The sequence below is a fragment of the Solea solea genome, chromosome 16 (assembly GCF_958295425.1).
Source record: "Solea solea chromosome 16, fSolSol10.1, whole genome shotgun sequence".
NCBI classification, from domain to species: Eukaryota; Metazoa; Chordata; class Actinopteri; order Pleuronectiformes; family Soleidae; genus Solea; species Solea solea.
In genome coordinates this window covers 1632912-1652686 of record NC_081149.1, presented here as the reverse complement: position 1 = coordinate 1652686, position 19775 = coordinate 1632912, and the positions used below count along the sequence as shown (strand labels likewise).

General features: G+C 40.8%; 1 protein-coding gene across 3 annotated transcripts; it reads left to right on the top strand.

Moving 5' to 3' along the window:
- Positions 1–60: 60 nt before the first annotated feature.
- On the top strand, positions 61–10788 carry LOC131476048 (transmembrane protein 106B-like). Of its 3 annotated transcripts, none has more exons than XM_058654512.1 (8): positions 61–170; positions 794–975; positions 1368–1431; positions 1838–1991; positions 7329–7469; positions 8046–8089; positions 8408–8461; positions 9183–10788. In XM_058654512.1, the coding sequence occupies exons 2-8, from the start codon at positions 795–797 to the stop codon at positions 9301–9303; spliced, it is 759 nt and encodes a 252-aa protein (XP_058510495.1). In that variant the 5' UTR covers positions 61–170; position 794; the 3' UTR covers positions 9304–10788. The 3 variants fall into 3 exon arrangements, with proteins under 3 accessions (XP_058510495.1, XP_058510494.1, XP_058510493.1); XM_058654511.1 differs by lacking the exon at positions 61–170 and adding an exon at positions 209–555; XM_058654510.1 differs by lacking the exon at positions 61–170 and adding an exon at positions 588–695.
- Positions 10789–19775: the final 8987 nt, after the last annotated feature.

The following is a 19775-nucleotide window of genomic DNA, read 5'->3' as shown; positions in this document are numbered from 1 at the left end:
ATTGTTCTATTTCTTGTGTAAAAGGGTATTTATAGCCTCTTCCGGATGTACTGCCTTTACTTTGAAAGCTGTCACGGGAAGTTGTTGTGTGTGTGGAGATGATGATGATGATGATGATGACATAGCGCAGCTCGGCTCTCGTGACAGCTAACGGCAGGACGTCGTGAGAGGTTCGTCAGCTGTGTGTGTGTGTGTGTGTGTGTGTGAGTTTGTGAGTTACATATCAAACCAAAGGGTAATGTTGTGTTGTCACTCACGGAGCAGTCATATGTTGTGTGTGTGTGTGTGTGTGTGTGTGTGCTACGTCACATTGTCTCCGCTGTGGTTAGTTTCGCTTCGCTCATGCTAAGTTAACTTTGTGTCAGCTGAGGAAACAAAGTGCGTAGTTCCGGCCTCTTATTGAGTCCGTGCTGTCAGCCGTTGCACATGGAAGTGTACATTTGATCACACGTGCGCTCATCTGCACTGTTTTTCTTTTTGTTATTAAAAAGTTATCTGTAATATATGGACGCCAGAGAAAAAGAGGTCAAACTTGAGAATGAAAATATCTTCAAAGTAAGTCGAAATTCTGAGATAAAAAGTCAAAATGTTGAGATAAAAGTCATAATTATGAAATAAAAAGTCATACGAATGAGGAAAAAATAAAAGTCAATGCAGGAGATTGAGTGGTTGTGTAACAGTGAGATAAAGCAGAGGTGAGTATTACTCCGGACTCTCCACTGGGACACCAAACATCACTTCATTGTTCAGTGTTGCAGCTGCCTTGCATCTGACATGTTCTCCTTGGCTTTAGGATGGGGGCTGTTTCCAGCAGATGTGATGCTGGTCACCAGCACAGTGGGAGTGACCAAAACAATGACCGCACGCCAATAATTGAGGGTGATGATGGGAGAAAGCAGAGCTCTAGTGGGGGACACGGCTCGGGAGAGACTGTTCCCTGTCCGACCTGCCAAGGCACCGGACGTATACCGAGAGGTATTGAAACATGTGTCACGTCGCATATGATCAATTCTTATCCTTTTGTACTTTATTCTTTGTTTGTAGTATGATAACATTTGCATAGTTTGATGTCAAAAACATACAAATAGAACAAATCGAGCTGGACGATGTTTTTTACCATGAAAAGAAAAATCTTTTCATGGTATCATTTCTATATTATTCACTGTAGATACAAACCAAATCAATATTTCTGTAAGACCATACACTCTAAATAAAATATCTACTGATTCTTAAAATACACTTATCTTACCTTTCATTTCAGTTAATACCTGCTTTGTTTCTTTATTAATAAGACTCTAATAATAATAATAATGCTGCTGCTGTGTTTTCACACTAACATGTAACACCATGATTTGTGTGTGTTTCAGGTCAGGAGAGTAAGCTGGTCGCTGTTATCCCCTGTAATGACCAGAGGCTGAGGCCCAGACACACGTAAGAAACTAAATAATTCCATTCAATTCAATAAATTTCACTGAAAAACATGATTATATTTTCCACGTTATTTTGCATGAGGAAAGCCTTTCTCCTTATCTTGAAATTGATGTTTTTTGTTGCTCTGTAAACGTCTCTGTCTACACACCAAAGTCCAGAAAGAAAATAAGTGTTTTTTTGTAAGTGTAATCTTGTGATTAGGGCGTTTGGAATTTACTTAAGTGAAACAAAGTTACCAAATGAGGCAGCAGTAGACCAGTAGCTCCTGTCACTTGTTAGCCTTTTGTTCATCTCACAGATTGTGTACTATGCTGATTATGTATTATTATCTGATACAACCACAAATTACTTTAACTGAAAAATCAAACCATCACACTGTCTTTCTCTCTCTCTGTCACTGTCCCAGGAAGCTGTATGTAGCTGTGTCTGTTGGCGTGTGCCTGGTAATTAGCACTCTGGTGTTGTTCTTCCTATTCCCTCGCTCCGTCCTCTTGTCTCCTGTCGCAGTGAAGTCGTCTTTTGTTTACTTCCCAGACAAGTACGTCCTCATCGACATTACGGTGGGTAACCAAAATTACAACCAAAAATACCTCCAATTCAATTTCAAATCAGTTTTATTTGTATAGCTCCAAATCATAAGATACATTATCTCAGGGCACTGTACATAGACAACATCAAAGAGAGCAGAGAACCCCAACAGTTCACACAATGAGCAAACACTAGGGGGCAATGGAGAGAAAAAACTCCCTCTTAACAGAAGAAGAAATCCTGACAGAACCAGACTCAGAGATGTGCAGCATCTGCCTCGACCGGTTGGGGTGAAAGGAAAATGGGGGACAGCGGAGAGGTGGGGGACAGAAAGGGGGGAGAGAAAGTGATGATAAAAAATCTACATGTCATTTAGCAGACGCTTTTATCCAAAGCGACTTACAATAAGTGCATTTAAACATTCGGGTACAAATAAGAGCTAGAAGTAAGAAAGAGCTTCAAGTACGCAAAACTATGAAGTGCTAGTCATAAGTGCGATGTATAAGGTTTTTTTTTGTTGTCGTTGTCTTAGTCAAGGTAGAGTCGGAAGAAATGTGTTTTTAGTGGGCGGCGGAAGATGTGGAGGCTTTCCGCTGTCCGGATGTTGATGGGGAGCTCGTTCCACCATTTGGGAGCTAGGACAGTGAACAGTCTCGAGTTCTGCGAATGCCTCTGCAATCCTCTCAGTGAGGGGGCAGTGAGCCGGTTTGCCGATGCAGAGCGGAGTGGGCGGGCTGGGGTGTAGGTTTTGATCATGTCCTGGATGTAGGCTGGACCGGATCCGTTTGTAGCATGGAACGCAAGCACTAGTCTTGAAGCAGATGCGAGCAGCTACAGGAAGCTAGTGAAGGGAGCGGAGGAGCGGTGTAGTGCGGAATTTTGGTAAGTTGAAGACCAGTCGAGCTGCTGCATTCTGGATGAGTTGCAGAGGTCGTATGGCACACGCAGGGAGACCAGCCAGGAGGGAGTTGCAGTGATCCAAGCGTGAGATGACAAGAGCCTGGACCAGAACCTGTGCCGCCTTCTGGGTTAGAAGAGGCCGTATCCTTCTGATGTTGTGCAACATGTATCTGCAAGATCGAGCTGTTACAGCAATGTTGGCAGTGAGGGAGAGATGGTCATCAAGTGTCACACCCAGGTTCCTTGCGGTATGAGAAGGAGTTACCACAGAGTTGTCGAGGGTGATGGTTAGGTCTGTGGTGGGAGAGCCCTTTCCTGGGAGAAAAAGAAACTCAGTCTTGTCGAGATTGATTTTCAGGTGATGGTCAGACATCCACTGAGAGATGTCGGTCAGACAAGCGGAGATCCGTTCTGCTACGTGTGTCGGAGCTGGGAAAAGAGAGAATGAGTTGGGTGTCGTCGGCGTAGCTGTGATAGGAAAAACCATGAGAGAGAATAACAGAACCAAGAGAGTTGGTGTATAGAGAGAAGAGGAGAGGGCCCAAATCAGAACCCTGACAGAGCCCTGTCCTCTAGCTACCCCCAGTAGCTAGAGGACAGGGTTCCGACACAGATCCTCTCCAGGTTACTCTGTATGTTCGGTTTTGAAGATAGGACGAGAGTAGGGTAAGTGCAGAGCCTGAGACACCTAGTTCTTGAAGGGAGGAAGTAAGGATCTGGTGGTTAACTGTGTCAAACGCTGCAGAAAGGTCCAAGAGGATGAGCACAGAGGAGAGAGAGGCAGCCCTGGCAGTGTGGAGTTGCTCAGTGACAGCAAGAAGTGCAGTTTCGGTCGAGTGACCTGCTTTAAAACCAGACTGAAGAGGATCAAGAAGGTTGTTCCGGTGAAGGTAGGAGGAGAGTTGATTAAAGATAGCACGCTCCAGAGTTTTGGAGAGAAAAGGAAGAAGAGAGACAGGTCTGTAGTTATTTACTTCAGACGGGTCAAGGGTGGGTTTTTTAAGGAGGGGGGTCACTCTGGCCTCTTTAAGAGAGTCCGGAAAGCAACCAGATGATAGAGATGTGTTAATGAGGTGGGTGAGGAAAGGAAGAAGATCAGAAACAATTGACTGAAGAAGGTGAGAGGGGATAGGGTCAAGGGGGCAGGAGGTGGGGCGGGCAGAGGTTATTAGGGAAAGAACTTGATCATGAGATAGAGGGGTGAAAGAGGATAGAGAAGGAGCTGAATTTGTGGTTGGTAGAGTGGTGAGTTCAGGAGGTGGGGTTGAGAAAGAAGAGCAAATGTCATCTACTTTTTTGTGAAGTAGTTGACAAAGTGAATTGGTAGAAGGGAGGAGGGGGAGTGGGGGGGTCAAGGAGGTTAGAGAAGATCTAGAAAAGTTTTTTGGGGTTAGAGAAAGAGGATTGAATTTTAGTCTGATAGAAAGATTGTTTGGCTGCAGAGATAGAGGCAGTGAAGGTGGAGAGAAGAGAATGATAGGAAAGCAGGTCGTCAAGGTGTTTAGATTTCTTCCATTTCCTTTCTGCTGCCCGTATCGTGGCTCTCTCAGCACGCACTGAGTCAGATAGCCACGGGGCTGGGGAGGATTTACGAACCCGCCGTGAAGTAAGAGGACAAAAAGAGTCAAGAGAGGAGGACAGAGTAGAGAGGAATGTGTCAGTGGCAGAGTTGGGATGCATGAGGGAGAAGGAGTCAGCTGAAGGAAGTGCTGATAGAACAGTTGAGGAGAAAGAGGAGGGAGAGAGAGAGCGAATGTTACGACGGACAAGTGCAGTATCTGATGAGATGAGATCATCAGATTGGGAGAGTGAGAGAGAGTAGGAAATGAAGAAATTATCAGAGACATGAAGTGGAGTTACCGTGAGGTCGGAGGTGAAGAGAAGTGTGGCAGTGGGTAAAGAGTGAAAGTCCAGTTGGGGTTGATGAGCAGACCTGTCCCGCCACCTCTTCCAGTGGATCTGGGTTGTATGGGAGAAGGAGTGGGCGGAGGAGAGAGCCGCAGGGGTGGCTGTGTTGGAGGGTGTTATCCAAGTCTCAGTGAGAGCAAGGAAGTCCAGGCATTGCTCAGTAGCAAAGCCAGAGATGAACTCTGTCTTGCAGGTAGCTGACTGGCAGTTCCACAGGCCCCCTGCAACAAGGTGTTGGATGTGTGTGGAGCGGGTGGGATAGATAAGTGAGGACAGGTTACGGTGATGTTGTGAGTGATTGTGAGGTTTGTAATATCTATGAGAAGAAACATGAACAGGAATGGAAAAAGTGCACATATGTGAAAGGTAGAAAACACTTGCAGACAGGTACTTAGCCTCGTTAGCCTCCTTGTTAGACTCCGGTTTAGACTCCTAAACCGGAGCTGAAAATCAGTGTCCCCACTGCAAAGGTGACCTGAAGGCAGCTGACCATCACAGAGTCAAGGCCCCCAATCGATCCTCTGTAGGTATCAGCACAGTTAAGATTTTTATTAACTTCAGTGGAGAGAAAAAACTCCCTCTTAACAGGAAGAAATCTCTGACAGAACCAGGCTCATCTAATCTAATCTAGATGTAACAAAAGCATGAACTAGTTTTTCAGCATCCTGTAAAGACAGAATGTTTCTAATTTTCATAATGTTCCGCAGGTGGAAGAAGGCTGTTCTGGAAATGAGTTTTATGTGTGAATCAAATGACATTTCCTGGTCAAAAGTAACTCCAAGGTTCCTCACAGTGGAACTGGAAGCCATGGTGATGTCATCTAAAGTGACAATGTGATCGGAAAGTTTTTCTCTGAGGTGTTTAGGGCCGAGTATAAAAGTTTAAAAGTAGAAAGTTACAGGTCATCCAGGACTTAATGTCTCTGAGACATTCCTGGAGTTGAACAACCTGATTTATTTCATCCGGCCTCATTGATAAATATAGCTGTGTCATCTGCATAACAATGAAAGTGTATGTTGTGCTTTCTAATAATGTTCCCTAGAGGAAGCATATATAAGGTAAAAAGTATAGGCCCAAGCACTGAGCCTTGTGGAACTCCACAATTAACTGTTGTTTGTAGTGAGGTTTTATCATTAACATGAACAAACTGGAATCTATCAGATAAGTATGATTTAAACCAGCAGAGGGCAGCACCTGTGATACCAAGAGTCTGCTACAATCTCTGCAGTAGAATATTATGATCAATGGTGTCAAATGCAGCACTAAGATCTAACAGGACAAGTAAAGAAACTAGACCATTATCTGAAGCCAAGAGAAGATCATTACTAACTTTAACTAGTGCTGTTTCTGTGCTATGGTTTAATCTAAAACCTGACTGAAAATCTTCAAACAGGCCATTAATGTGCAAATATTCACATCATTGATTAGCAACTGCCTTTTCTAAGATTTTAGAAACAAAGGGAAGATTAGATATAGGTCGGTAATTAGCTAAAATATCTGGGTCAAGGGTCGCTTTTTTGAGAAGGGGTTTAATAACTGCTATTTTAAACGTTTGGGGCACATATCCAGTTAATAAGGATAGATTAATTTGAGTTAATATAGAGCTGTTAATTAAAGGAAACACATCTTTGGTTTGGTGGGGATAGGATCTAACTGACAGGTTGATGACTTAGATGATGAAACTAATGATGTTAACTCAGGGAGATCTATAGGGGAGAAACTGTCTAACTGTGCACCTGGTGCTTCTAAAGCTCTTGTGCTAAAAGATGAGTCAGTCCCAATATGAGGGAGAAGATGATCCATTTTTTCTCTAATTGATGTTATTTTATTCACAACAAAGTTGATAAAGTCATCACTGCTCAGTGTTAAAGGAATAGATGGTTCAGTGGAGCTGTGGCTCTGTGTCAGCCTGGCTACAGTGCTGAAAACAAATCTATGATTTTTCTTATTTTCTTCAATTAAAGAAGAATAATTTTTTGTAAGCTACAAAACCATCTTTCCAGGCTATATAAAATTCCTCTAGGTTATTAGAACGCCATTTTCTTTCTAATCTACGTAACGTCTGTTTAAGAGCACGAGTATCAGAGTTAAACCATAGTGCTCGTCTCATCTGATTCACCACTTTCTTTTTCAAGGTAGATTACTTAAAGTCAGGTCAAGGTTGGGTCTGTTTAACATTATATATTGTAACTGAATTGACGTCACAAGACACTCAATAATATATCTTTGTTATGCCGCTGAAAAACTGTAAAATATATATCAAAATACCCAAAAGGCACAACTTAAAAGTGAGGCAACATGCCTTACAATCCATTACAGAGACTGACGACCATGCAGGTTTCTGTTAGCTGTTAAAACACTAACCCAGAGCAGGGACTTTTTAGACAGTTAAGACCTACGACATAATCTAGGTCCTGCAAAGGTTCCTAGTACCTCGGAAAACAAGGGACACGGATTTTTGATGGATGACAATAAGTGGAGGGGTGGATTGATAGGATAGGATGATTAATGAATTTATTCATTCCTTTATTAATCCAGAATTCTTCTTCTCCTCCTTCCAGAATGTGTTGAACATCACTAACAACAACTATGCACCAGTGCAGGCCTATAACCTGTCAGTGCAGGCCCTCAACTTTGAGACGGTGGTGGGAACGGTGTCTATTAAGAACGTCACCTCTGTCCGGCCTCGGTCCGTCACAACGGTGAGACACTCATACCAGAAATCACAACGACATTAAGAGAAATCACAACGATATTAAGAGATAACACAACGACATTAAGAGATAACACAACGACATGAGATAACACAATGACATTAGGAGAAATCCACTGACATTAAGAGATAACACAACAACATTAAGAGAAATCACAACGACATTAAGAGAAATCACAATGACATTAAGAGATAACACAACGACATTAAGAGAAATCACAATGACATTAAGAGATAACACAACGACATTAGGAGAAATCACAATGACATTAAGAGAAATCACAACGACATTAGGAGAAATCACAACGACATTAAGAGATAACACAACGACATGAGATAACACAATGACATTAAGAGAAATCACAACGACATTAAGAGATAACACAACGATATTAAGAGATAACACAACGACATTAAGAGAAATCACAATGACATTAGGAGAAATCACAACGTCATTAAGAGATAACACAACGACAATAAGAGAAATCATCTCTTAATGTCGTTGGGATTATTATCTCAGGAAGTTAGTGCTTAGTGTTGTCTCTTCCTCTTTTTCTCCTCACAGTATTCCTTCTTGATCCGCGTCAACCTGACAGACCCTTATCTGAAGTGAGTCTGCATTGTTATTATACAACTTAATGAGAGCTAACAGCTACATGTGAACCGAAATGACCAGGCCTACGATAAACAATCAGCTCCACTTTTATTGTATTGATGTGTATTTCTTCTCACTGAGTATTAACTGCCACACACACACACACACACACACACACACACACACACACCCAGGACCTGTTAGACTAGCTAACCTGGCAGCTAACAAGTTAGCCTTGCCTTCCTGCTCAATCCCATGTTTATGTCTTTGTTGTCAATGTTGCTGCCGCTGGTCTCCACCTCAGCTGTTCACTGCCCTTTTCTACTCTCTAGTAACTACTGCAAGAAAGTGTCTCTACCTGTCCACATCCTGTATCTGCACCTGCAGTAAGTACCGTTGTTCCACATGTTTCTTATCTTCACATACACACACACACACATTTGTTGCAGCGCTGTCATGTTCGTCAGGCAGTGATGGTGTCATTTGATTAGTTTAGACAACTGTCGTGTCACAAATGTGTCAATGATACCAGTGAACTCTGGTCCTCAGATGTTATAGCATTTTTTATAAATATGATGACGACATTGTTTTATTTTTTCATCTATTAGAGATGAAAAAACAACAACAAAAGAAAGACGGTGCTTTAGTTTGTGTAGCTTGTGTTTTTTTGTGTGAGGATGAGATGACTTCAATAACAGGGTAATAACAGGGTAATAACAGGGTAATAACACAGCAAGTTCAAACGCTCTAGATATAGATGACAAGCAAAGTCTTTCCACCTGCTCGTCCAACAGTGACAGGACCAGGTCATCATCAGTTCTCAGCTAACAGAATGACCCATGTAAACCCTAACTCGGGGAACATGAGGTTGCCATGAGTTGGAAATCCAAATGTGGGCAGTGTTCCCATGTAAGGATGAATATGGCATGTGACATCAGTCAATAGAGAAATATCAATATCAGAGGAGTTGTTGATCAGTCCGTTTCAAAGAGTTTCCTAAAGTGACAAAAACAGAGCAGCAGTGGACCAGCGACAGTCTTTAAACTCAGAGCCTGTTGTAGAGTGATTTATTGTCATCATGATGTTGTTGTGCTCACTGTGCTGCAGGATGTCTATGACCATTTACTACCTGGCTCACTATGAGCAGCTCTCCCTGGAAACATACGAGTACATCGACTGTGGAGCCAACAGCACCACACCCCATCCGATGCAGGACGGACACACGTGAAGAACCACAGTGGACGTTTTTTTTGTTCAAATCATTAGTAGGATATGATTAATTCATCTAGGATTGAAGGAATATGGAATATGAGCTAATGTTTCCAGTCCAGACTGATGAGTAAACTGCTGCACAAACCCTGGTGTGGACTCTGTGGCCTGAGAGCACACAGACCCAAATAAGTATTTTGATCATTTTTTAATTTTCTAACGTTATTTTTAAATAATTAAAACAAGCTGTGTGTTTTTTCAGCTTCTTAAATGTAAATATTTTCTGGTTTCTTTTAAAAAAGAAATGAATTGACAGAACAAGACATTTGAGAACATCATCATTTTCATGTTTGGGAAACAACAACAACAACTAATCAGTGAATCGATAAAATTAATCGATTATGAAAGTAAGTGTTAGTCACAGGCCCATTAGCACAAAATCAATGAACTGTGTGAATGATTTGAGTTGGATTTCTTTTACAGATATTATTATTTACAGATGTGTAATTATTGAAATGTCACGTGTGAGAGACAAAACAACACAGTTTGGATGGTTGGAAACACTCTCTCTCTCTCTGGCGCTTCCTTTAAAACATGCTCTGTGGCCTCATTTATAAAACTGCAGGTATGAAAAGTTGGCGTACGTAGGAAACGTAGGAGGATTTGCTTACGCAATAAAAATAGTGTACGCGCGTCACACACCAGTTTCCATCTATAAATCCCAAGCATCTCGTAATGAGGGCTTCAGGTAACGCCCATCATGGACCACAGTCATAAAAACGCCTCAGATTAATATTCATGATTGGAAAATCATGGCAAACGCCAGAGAGAAGATGATGTGAATGATGAAGGTCGATGTTGCTGCTGCACAACGCTCCTCTGCACTCTGTGGGTTTGTTGCTTGTCAGGTTAGTGAATGTTAGGCCGTTGTAAGAGTGTTGTTTGTCACTTTGTATTTGTACGTACAGTCATCTCAGGTTATATAAATCACAATCATTCTCTGAAGCTTCCGTGTGTCTGGTCCTCGAGAAGAGAGATTACATTTCTTTCTATTCTCTCTTCATGTGATTGAATCAGATCGACTTCACTTGTGGAAATGAAACAGTTTGTATATGACAGACTGGTCTGCACAGTTATAATTATGATAATAATGATGATGATGATGATGATGAGGCATTAGTGAATGAATTCACTCTGATTAATGTCCATCATTTGGTTCAGAAGAAAAAGAGAATTCCTCATCCTACATAAGCTTTTGTCAGGTATTGAAAACAAATATCTCCTCTCAGAAGACTGACAGCATCAGATAATCAGAGCTCAGACACATTTGAAGTCACATCAAGTATATTCATTTACTCCAGTCACAAATATCACATGTAGGTCTGCTGCTCTGTAGGAGGACAGTGCTGGTTCCTTCTTCACCACTGCTGGGTGTACTGCAATGACTGCAAGACAAACACGATGTAATCAGCTGAAAATACTTCAAATAAAAATCTTAACTGTGTTGATACGTACAGAGGATCGATTTGGGGCCTTGACTTTGTGATGGTCAGCCGCCTTCAGGTCACCTTTGCAGTGGGGACACTGATTTTCAGCTAAAAATGAGAGAAGACTTTTTATCATCACTTTCTGTCCCCCACCTCTCCTCTGTCCCCCATTTTCCTTTCACCCCAACCGGTCGAGGCAGATGCTGCACATCTCTGAGTCTGGTTCTGTCAGAGATTTCTTCTTCTGTTAAGAGGGAGTTTTTTCCTCTCCACTGCCCCCTAGTGTTTGCTCATTGTGTGAACTGTTGTGTTTCTCTGCTCTCCTTGATGTTGTCTATGTACAGAGACCCGGGGGGTATTCCATCAAGCAGGCTAAAGGCAAAGCCAAGCTTAAATGGCCAAGTCTGGCTAATATGAGTGAGAGTTCGGTTCCATCAAAGAGGCTGAGATTAGCCTCAACTCAGTAACCATGGAAACTATGACTCTGGCTAAGCCTCAACCATGGCTAAGCCATAACTGTGGCTCAGGTTTCCGTTCCATCAATCTGAGCCTCAACCCTGTTCCACCAAGGTGGCTAATGTGAATGCTAGCCATGTAACCATGGTAACTTATGCTGCCGGGCAAACCTGGTCTGTAGCAGGCTAAAAGTGAAGCTTAGCACCATCTATGATCAAAGAATGTCCAATAGACAGAAACAGAGACACACAACTGTCATGGAATGATAAAATAATATGATAAACATAAAATATATAATAAAATGTATGAAAGAAATGATTTAGACTAATAATTATATATTATCTATAAGTACATTAAATAACATTATCACCAAAATAAAATATAATAAAAAATAAGACACAAATAAATACAAAATTAAACTAATTAGCAAAAAAATATAATAAAAGGAAATTGTCATTCTTTTGATGTAACAAGGGTTAGGGCCTCTGATTGATAGGAGATAGATGATTGATTTGCTGTCACCTGCATTCACTTACTGTAATAGGGCTCCTCGTCTCCATTGAATTGCTTGATTTGCTAAAATGATTCTAGATAAATAATCAATAGATCTGTCATATGATTATTTCCTATAGAATGATAACCAACATTGCATTTCTTCATGTAATAATCTACCATCAATTGTATGATAAATGTGATGAGTCATGTAAAATACGTTGATTAAATGTAGCCTATTATTATCAAAAATGTAGGCAAGGCTACTTTATATAGCACATTTTAGCACAAGGTGATTCAAAGTGCTTTACATAAAATAAAATGAAAATACAACAATTCAACATATAGCATCTGGGACCAAATACAGAAGTAGCACAAATACAGCATGTAAAAATGACAGGCTTAAATGAAAAGGATATCAATTCTATACAATTGGCCATGCAGGAAATAAATGAAAGCTATCCCATCGATTTGCATAACAATCAGTTGATAAATGTGATGAATATCACTTTCTAACATTACTACTAGGGCTGCCAAAGGATCAAATATGGAGAATTTCACATACATTGCAGTGAAACAATAATGCTATTTTAATTATGTTCATATGAATGTTACTTATTAGGGCTGTCTTTTTGTTCTTTGGGGATTTTCCTTTAAATTGTAGGGCTTTGGTTGCATTAATAGGTCCACATAATTGATTAGTTTAAAACAAAAACCATCAAGAAATCAATTGGTAGATTATTGTCTCCATATATTTTGTCCCTTTGATGGAGGATTTATATAACATGATGATGCTGAAATACTTCATTTTCTTTGTCACTTACGCAATATTCTGCCACGCCACATCCCTCGCTTTATTGATTGCCGTGGTATTGCCCTTCTTTGGGATTATGTGGCTGTAATCCTCATATACCTCCATGAGGAGGGTTTGCTCCGCTGCGGAGAACATCTCTGCACGTTCTTTTCCTCTTGCTTTTCAGCATTTTTCACAGTTTCCGCGCTCGACTAGAATGGGCTTTTTATTTTCCCTGTGGGCGTGCACAAGTTGAGGCTTAACAGGTGAGGCTTGACTAAGCGTCAGGTGGAGCCAGCTGATTTCACTTGATGGAACGACTTGGAGCTAGATTGGGAAGTGGAGCTTAGTCAATCATCAAGCTTACACCTAAGTCTGGCAATTCTTAGCTACGTTGATGGAATACCCCCCTGAGATAATGTATGTTAGTAATTGAATTTATATCTACAAATACTGATATCAGTCATTTTACACCTTTTAAACCCTGTAGCAACCGATAATGTAATAAAGGCCAATAATGTAATAAAGTTGTTGAGCCAATAATGTAATAACTGAGGTATCACTATCTATCTATCACAAAGTGTCACACTTAGCCTTAATATTGCATCATGCAACAGATGCTTAGAGAGGCCATAGCCCGGAAGTGCCAATTAACACTGTGTTTGTGTGTGTATCTGCGTCATGACCTCGTCTATGACGCCATAAAAGTCCAGAACAATCAGTTCAGCCACTGCTGAGAGCGCAGGGTTTGATTGTTTTCCTGAGCTCTACAAAGCGGCACTTCTGTTTACTAATTACGTCACTGGTGAATTTCACCACTCCTAAAACAAACAGCAGCGCCTCCTGGTCCGGGCACGAGAGTCCGGGCACATCCGGTGACGTACTTTCAACCGTAGAAGAAGAAGAAGAAGAACTACTCTCGCTGTCACTGCTGAGCGTATCAGTTAAGAACATGTTGAAAAAAGGTTCACAAGCTCCACGAAAATAAGCAAAGAAAAGCTCAGTGAATATCTTTCATATTTGAGGGGAATATTCCTGCTTCATTTCCCAAATACCTCCATGTACGCGGCAACCACTTCACGGAGGATTGTTACACAAACTTCAGGCAATTTAAAGCAGGACACAGCACCAAACTTCACCTAAAGGAAGGAGCAGTGCCAACAATACGTATATATTACAATATTGTCTTTGTGTGCTTGTTCTGTTGTTTAGCATTAGCGATAGTCGGCTACAGGCTAAGCTACACGCGTTCACTCGTGTTTCATTTGCATGTGTGTGTGTGTGTGTGTTTATCATCTCGGTGACCACAACGTTATTCACTGCCAGAACACTAGGGGCTGCGGGAATGAGTCGCTAACTGACCAATGACAGCACCGCGCTCTCCATTGGTCTCAGTTGCCTCGACTGATGAGAACACGTCGGGCTACAGAGAGCCCTCAGTAAAAACCCTTTGTGACAAAAAGGTTTCATTCAAAATTAAAAATGTTTTTCCATGAAAAAATGTGTGGAATTCATTTGACAATGCAAGATCGTCACTGAGACATGATTTCATGTTACATACAAACATCATTATGAACAACTGTCTATTTATACAACAATATCTGTAAGAATTGTCATGACTAAAGACCCAAAGAGCAGATAGTTGTTAGAAAGACTGACCCTAAGAAAGAGAGACGTGCCCAGTACATGTGACATGTGTTCATGTGTGTTCACTATGCCATCCACTGTTTTATGAGCAAACTACACAAAGACTCTTCAAAAACCTCTGGAATTACATGAAGTTGAAACTATCTTTATCAAATTCACAGATTTCTTTCATTCAAGAACCGCATGGTTGTGCATATGTGGGTGAATGAGTGCATTAAATCAATTTAGGAGCAGCATATCTGGAGCATATGCATCACACAAACATCAGCCTAGTTATTACATTTTCAGCCAAATCTTCTTGTTGCTTTGTAGATCAGACTGACCCCAACACTGTTTTCCCAGAGTAAAAGTAAAGCTTTGTTTATGATACTGGTGAAGTGCTCCTGTAGCCCGACGTGTGCCTCCAAACAACGTTATCATCCGTCGAGGCAACTGAGACCAATGGAGACCGCGGTGCTGTCATTGGTCAGTTAACGACTCATTCCTGCAGCCCCTAGTGTTCAGGCGGTGAATTGCAATACCATACTGAAAACTGCCACGTACGACCCCGTCAAAGCGTCTGTATGGTCACAGAGTTGCATACACAGGGTAATATAATGGAACGCTAAGAGTGACAGATGAATCCAAATGAACTCTTAATTGCTCCTTTAGGCCTCCTGTGGAGGGGGTTTGAGGGTGGAGGGGTATCTACAAGGTCGGATATCTGTTGCAAGATGCAATATTAAGGCTAAGTGGGACACTTTCTCTCCAGAAATTGAAAATAAAATAAAGTTTACCTCAGTTATTACATTATCAAAGGATTTTTTAAATGCACGGCCAATAACGTAATAAGTTATTACGTTATTGGCTCAACAACTTTATTACATTATTGGCCGTTATTACGTTATCGGTTGATACAAACCATTTCAAAGACACAATTCTCTGACTGTAACAGATATTCTTCTCTCATCACAAGCAATAAACAGCTCACAACACTTGATTTGACATGTTTATCCATCTGATACTCAGCACAGTGACGACTGTGTCGGCTCATCCCTGAACTCACACCAGTTACAAGTAGAAATAGTCAGCTACACGAGAACATTAAGAATATAAATGTGTAATAATAATAATAACATGAAATAAAATAGTGATATATTATATAGATTAGTAATAGTAATCCATGTTAAATGAATAATACCTGTTTGCGCTTGTGTTGCATTTGATTCAGTTGCAGTGCAGGTGTCAGGTCGCCCGTCCACAGGCTGAGAAGACAGCAGATACACAGGAAGCAGTTCAACTATACTTACATTTAGTTCACTCTGAAGGTTACAATCGACTTTTCTTCATCTCAACTTCACGTTTTCTAGTTTAAATATACTTTCTTTTTTTCTTTTATTCTTGTTCCAGTTGTTGTTTCAGAAAAAACCACTTGTTTCAGATATCTGAGCTTCAGCCTCGTGTCCCAGTGACCTAGTTACACCAGTGTCCTGTTGCACTGGTTGTAATCAGTTAAGTGTCTCACACGAGTCATTTATTAGCCAAGGAATGCCTAATGAACAACATAAACTGTTTCCTCTTGGAGGACCACAACTGAAACTTTGTAGTAGATCGAAGGGTCAAAAGTTCTGTATTATCCATAAATGCAAGGAACGTCCGTCTGTCCGTCAGAGAATAGAAGAGATGTTGGTAGAAATCAGTCAAAGTGGCGTTTGTGCTCCTCTCTTTGGGCAGTTCTGTTATTGATGAATAATTCCTACTAACCTTTAAGCATCATTTCAGCAAACATCAAGTGACCCGAGAGAGGAACCCCACTTTTGCACCATCTTTCTAAACTCCTGACTTTTTAATACTTTTACTTAACCCGAGTACATTATATACAGTATGAACAGTAAAGTACAGTAAATGCCAGTAATATTATAAACAGTCATTTTCTGGTAAGATACTTTTACTCAAGTAGAATAGAATAGAATAGAATATACTTTATACTTTATTAAAGTATAAAGTACTTTAAAGTAACCCTTTAAGGTATTTTATACAAGACTGCTTCTACTATGATACATGCAACGCCAACAAAGGCATCAACTGATCAGAGCAGCAAAAAAACACAAAGAGAGACAATAAGAGCTCAGGACAGAGATGTCAGTATGTAACACCTTTAACTCCGGTATTTAAGAGACACGTTGCCAAAGCGTCGTGGAAATCAGCAACACGATACAAGCTGTCAGATTGAAGCAGGAAACAGGTTTGGCCTCCTGCTGAGGTGTCACATGTCCCTGCTCAGTTTTCAATCAGCCTCTGCTCGGTGTTCAATAATAAAGCAGGAGACTGAAGTGCAGCACAGCAGTTTGATTTGAAGAGGTTTGAATGTCTGTTTATTCTGAATCTAGAACTATTTTAAAGACCCAGTGTGTGAGAAATCGTGATATAACGTCTTCTGCTCACGTTCATGAACCAAAATGTCTTTTTTGTTTGTGTAGAAAAAAACACCACATGCATAATCTGGCTGTTTTATCCATTTGAGCTTCTGTAGAAACATGAGGGCGTAAAATGGCCTCTGTGAAACGTCTTATTACACAAATGCACTCAGTGGTAGTATGTTCAAGTTCTTCTTATAAACCTGTTAAATCAGTGTCAAAGTGTGGGCTGTGGCCCCCTGGTGGCTCATGAATGTATTGCATCAGTAAAATGTGTCACTGCAATGTGGGAGAAACAGAACTGAGAGTGCAGTTTATCTGTGTGAGGCGGCGGTTTAACAGTTCCAGCACAAACTCTGTCTGACACTCAGGGAGTGAGCGGCTCACAAAGCAACACAAACAAAAAAAAATTGTTCATATATATTGTTCATATATATATATATATGTCATATACTGTATATATACACACATGTGTATATATATATATATATACACACGTGTGTATATATATATATATATATACACACATGTGTGTATATATATATATATACATACATATCTATATATGTATATATAGATATATTTACATATATATTTATATATGTGTATATATATATATATATATACACATGTGTGTATATATAAATATATATATATATATTTATATATGTAAATATATCTATATATATACATATATATAGATATGTATATATATAGATGTACAGTATATCACCCAACTTAAAAATGCCCAGATTTTATTAGTTGAGTGTTTTGTTCAGTGGTAAAAATGTGTTTTTCATTCATTTCTATCCAGAAACATGTCTGACGTTAGCATGTAGCTTTGTTGAACTTTTTGAAAGATTGTGTTTCACAGCGTCTGTGAATGTCTTTATTCTTCTCTTTGTCACGTGTCCACCGGTGACACTTGGTCCTGTTAGCAAAGATGGTGGACACTGTTTACATTCTGGGACTGAGGTCCCGCCCCCTACGAGCAGGTCTAGAAAGTGCAGAATCAGCGTTGCAGTTTCAAGCCTCAGACCACGTGACCAAGTGTCACTGGTGGACACGTAACGGACAAGAATGAAGACAATTGTCCACTCACCAGGAAACTGAGGTTGTGAAGCACCGTTTTTCAAAAATACTAGTAATACAAAGCTAAATGCTAATGGATGAAGTATTCCTTTCATAGTAGAATGAATGTAAATGTAATGTTATTTTCCTCTGTCACAACCTGCCAACCACCTTAATAAGTCTCACTGATGGACATCATATCACACGTGTCTTCACCTGTTGTTTGATTTGTGCCATCCTGCGGTCCAGAGCACTCTGACGACGTCTGGCCTCCCAGTGCATCGCAGACATGATGAACCGCCAGGAGCTGGAGGACACATGAACACATGAACACATGACTGTGCCACTTTAACCACACACGTTTGAGGACTTCAGTCCAGTATTACTCCTGAACCTGCTGAGCCTGACTCAGGTCTTTGACTGGCACTCAGGTCAAGTCAGCAAGCATCAACATGAATTTGTTACTGAGGTTTCTGAGAAGAGAAGAGAATCACTTTGTGTTTCCACTGTGGAGAAACTGTGTTACAGCAGTGCACGGTGATGTGATGTGAGGTGTAATAAGTGAAAGAGGTCGTTCACTCACCTGTGAGCTGCAGCAGCCTCAGCGAGGACTGACAGCAGCTCAGGTGAGGCTCAGGTGATGTGTCTCCTCCTCTGACCTTGTTAGGTCGAGTCTCCAGGCAACCAAACTCTCTCCTGGGCTGAAACACACACAAAGTGTTCTTTTAGATTCAGACTGAGACCCAAATATGTGAAGAACTCCTTTATGGTAGTAAGAAGAATGAGATTAGATATGCTGAATGAACTAACACTGCATAATGAGTTATTTTTGTGTGATTATCACTACACTATGTCATATTTGGCTAAATGCTCCCTTTTGAGACATGTCATGTGCTCTTGGGAGCCCCCCTGTGGCCACAGCAGCTCCACACACTTAGTTGCATAATCAATGGTGTCAAAACCAATGGTGGACCACAAACTCTCTTGGAGAACTCTCTTGTTGTGAGCGATTGTTTATAATTCAGTTATCTGTAAGTGTGGTTCCACACATGTCGAGTATAAATGCAGGGTTTAGTTTGTGTGGTTCTTTGTGTTGTTGAATTATAATCCCAGAGTGTTTTCATGTAAAATACTAAATATGGTCTGTCAAGTGTCTTTCAACGGCATGACGTCCCACACAGACACAGGATTTCACTCTTCAGGTTTTATTTGACCAGTAGGTGAAAAACCTTTGAGCATAAATAAAAATATAACTCTTCCTCAAGCAAGGTAAGTACATTTACATTTAATTAGCAAAGAATGTATTTAAACATACATGAGGTGTTCTATTTCTTGTTCTAACCTACATTTTATGCAGATTTTAGATAACACAATTTTAACTTAAATTAAGTCAAGTATCAAATATTTTATTGATTTTGACTTATTTTAACAATACTCCTTTAGAATCTGCGTTGACACTGATGACTCTTGCTAGTGTGGCAATATGTAGTTCGGTAACTATCAGATGGGCTGCAGTTCCACCCAATCACGGTGGGAGACTGCCACATAAAGGCGGGCATAAAGCACCTGTCAGCCCTTTGCTTGCTGGAGGCTGGGTCGCGTCACTCCTGTGCTTCCTCCATTTCCACTTGGGTGTTGCTGCTGGTTCACCGCTCTGTGCCACTCACTGTCTGACGATGGTCCTCTCGGGGAGCGTTGATTCCTCCATTCCACGCTGTGTTGGCCGGGATCGCCTGACCGGATGACTGACTAATCCGCTCATAGAACCGCTGCTGTTTTGCTTCTGCTTTGTTTCCTCACTTCTTTGCCTCCGTTAAAGAAGTTATTTGGTCTGATTGCTGTGCATCCTTGGAACTGTGTGTTTGCGGGACTAATCGTTCGCCTTACGTCAGACATTCACCGCTCCGCCCGGTCGCTTGGTAACGCTGTCTCCGATAGTTGGGCAGCCACATCTTAACCTGTGTGTGTGTGTGTGTGTACGTACTTGCATGAGAGGACAGTGTGGGAATATACATTTAATTTTGTTCTTTTGTGGTAATTTCTATCATTTCGTTTGTAATTTGTTTTGCTGTAACCCATAAATACAATTATTCTCTTCGTTTTGGGTTATTATGGGTTGCTTTCCAATTGCTTTTATATAGAATTTTGT

What these genes read in the sequence shown, in the direction of transcription:
- LOC131476048 (XM_058654510.1), top strand. Translation starts at nt 652, where the DNA reads ATGCAGGAGATTGAGTGGTTGTGTAACAGTGAGATAAAGCAGAG. An exon ending in CACCGGACGTATACCGAGAG is followed by an intron (nt 976 to 1,367) that starts GTATTGAAACAT and finishes TGTGTGTTTCAG; the next exon opens with GTCAGGAGAGTAAGCTGGTC. An exon ending in ATCCTGTATCTGCACCTGCA is followed by an intron (nt 8,462 to 9,182) that starts GTAAGTACCGTT and finishes ACTGTGCTGCAG; the next exon opens with GATGTCTATGACCATTTACT.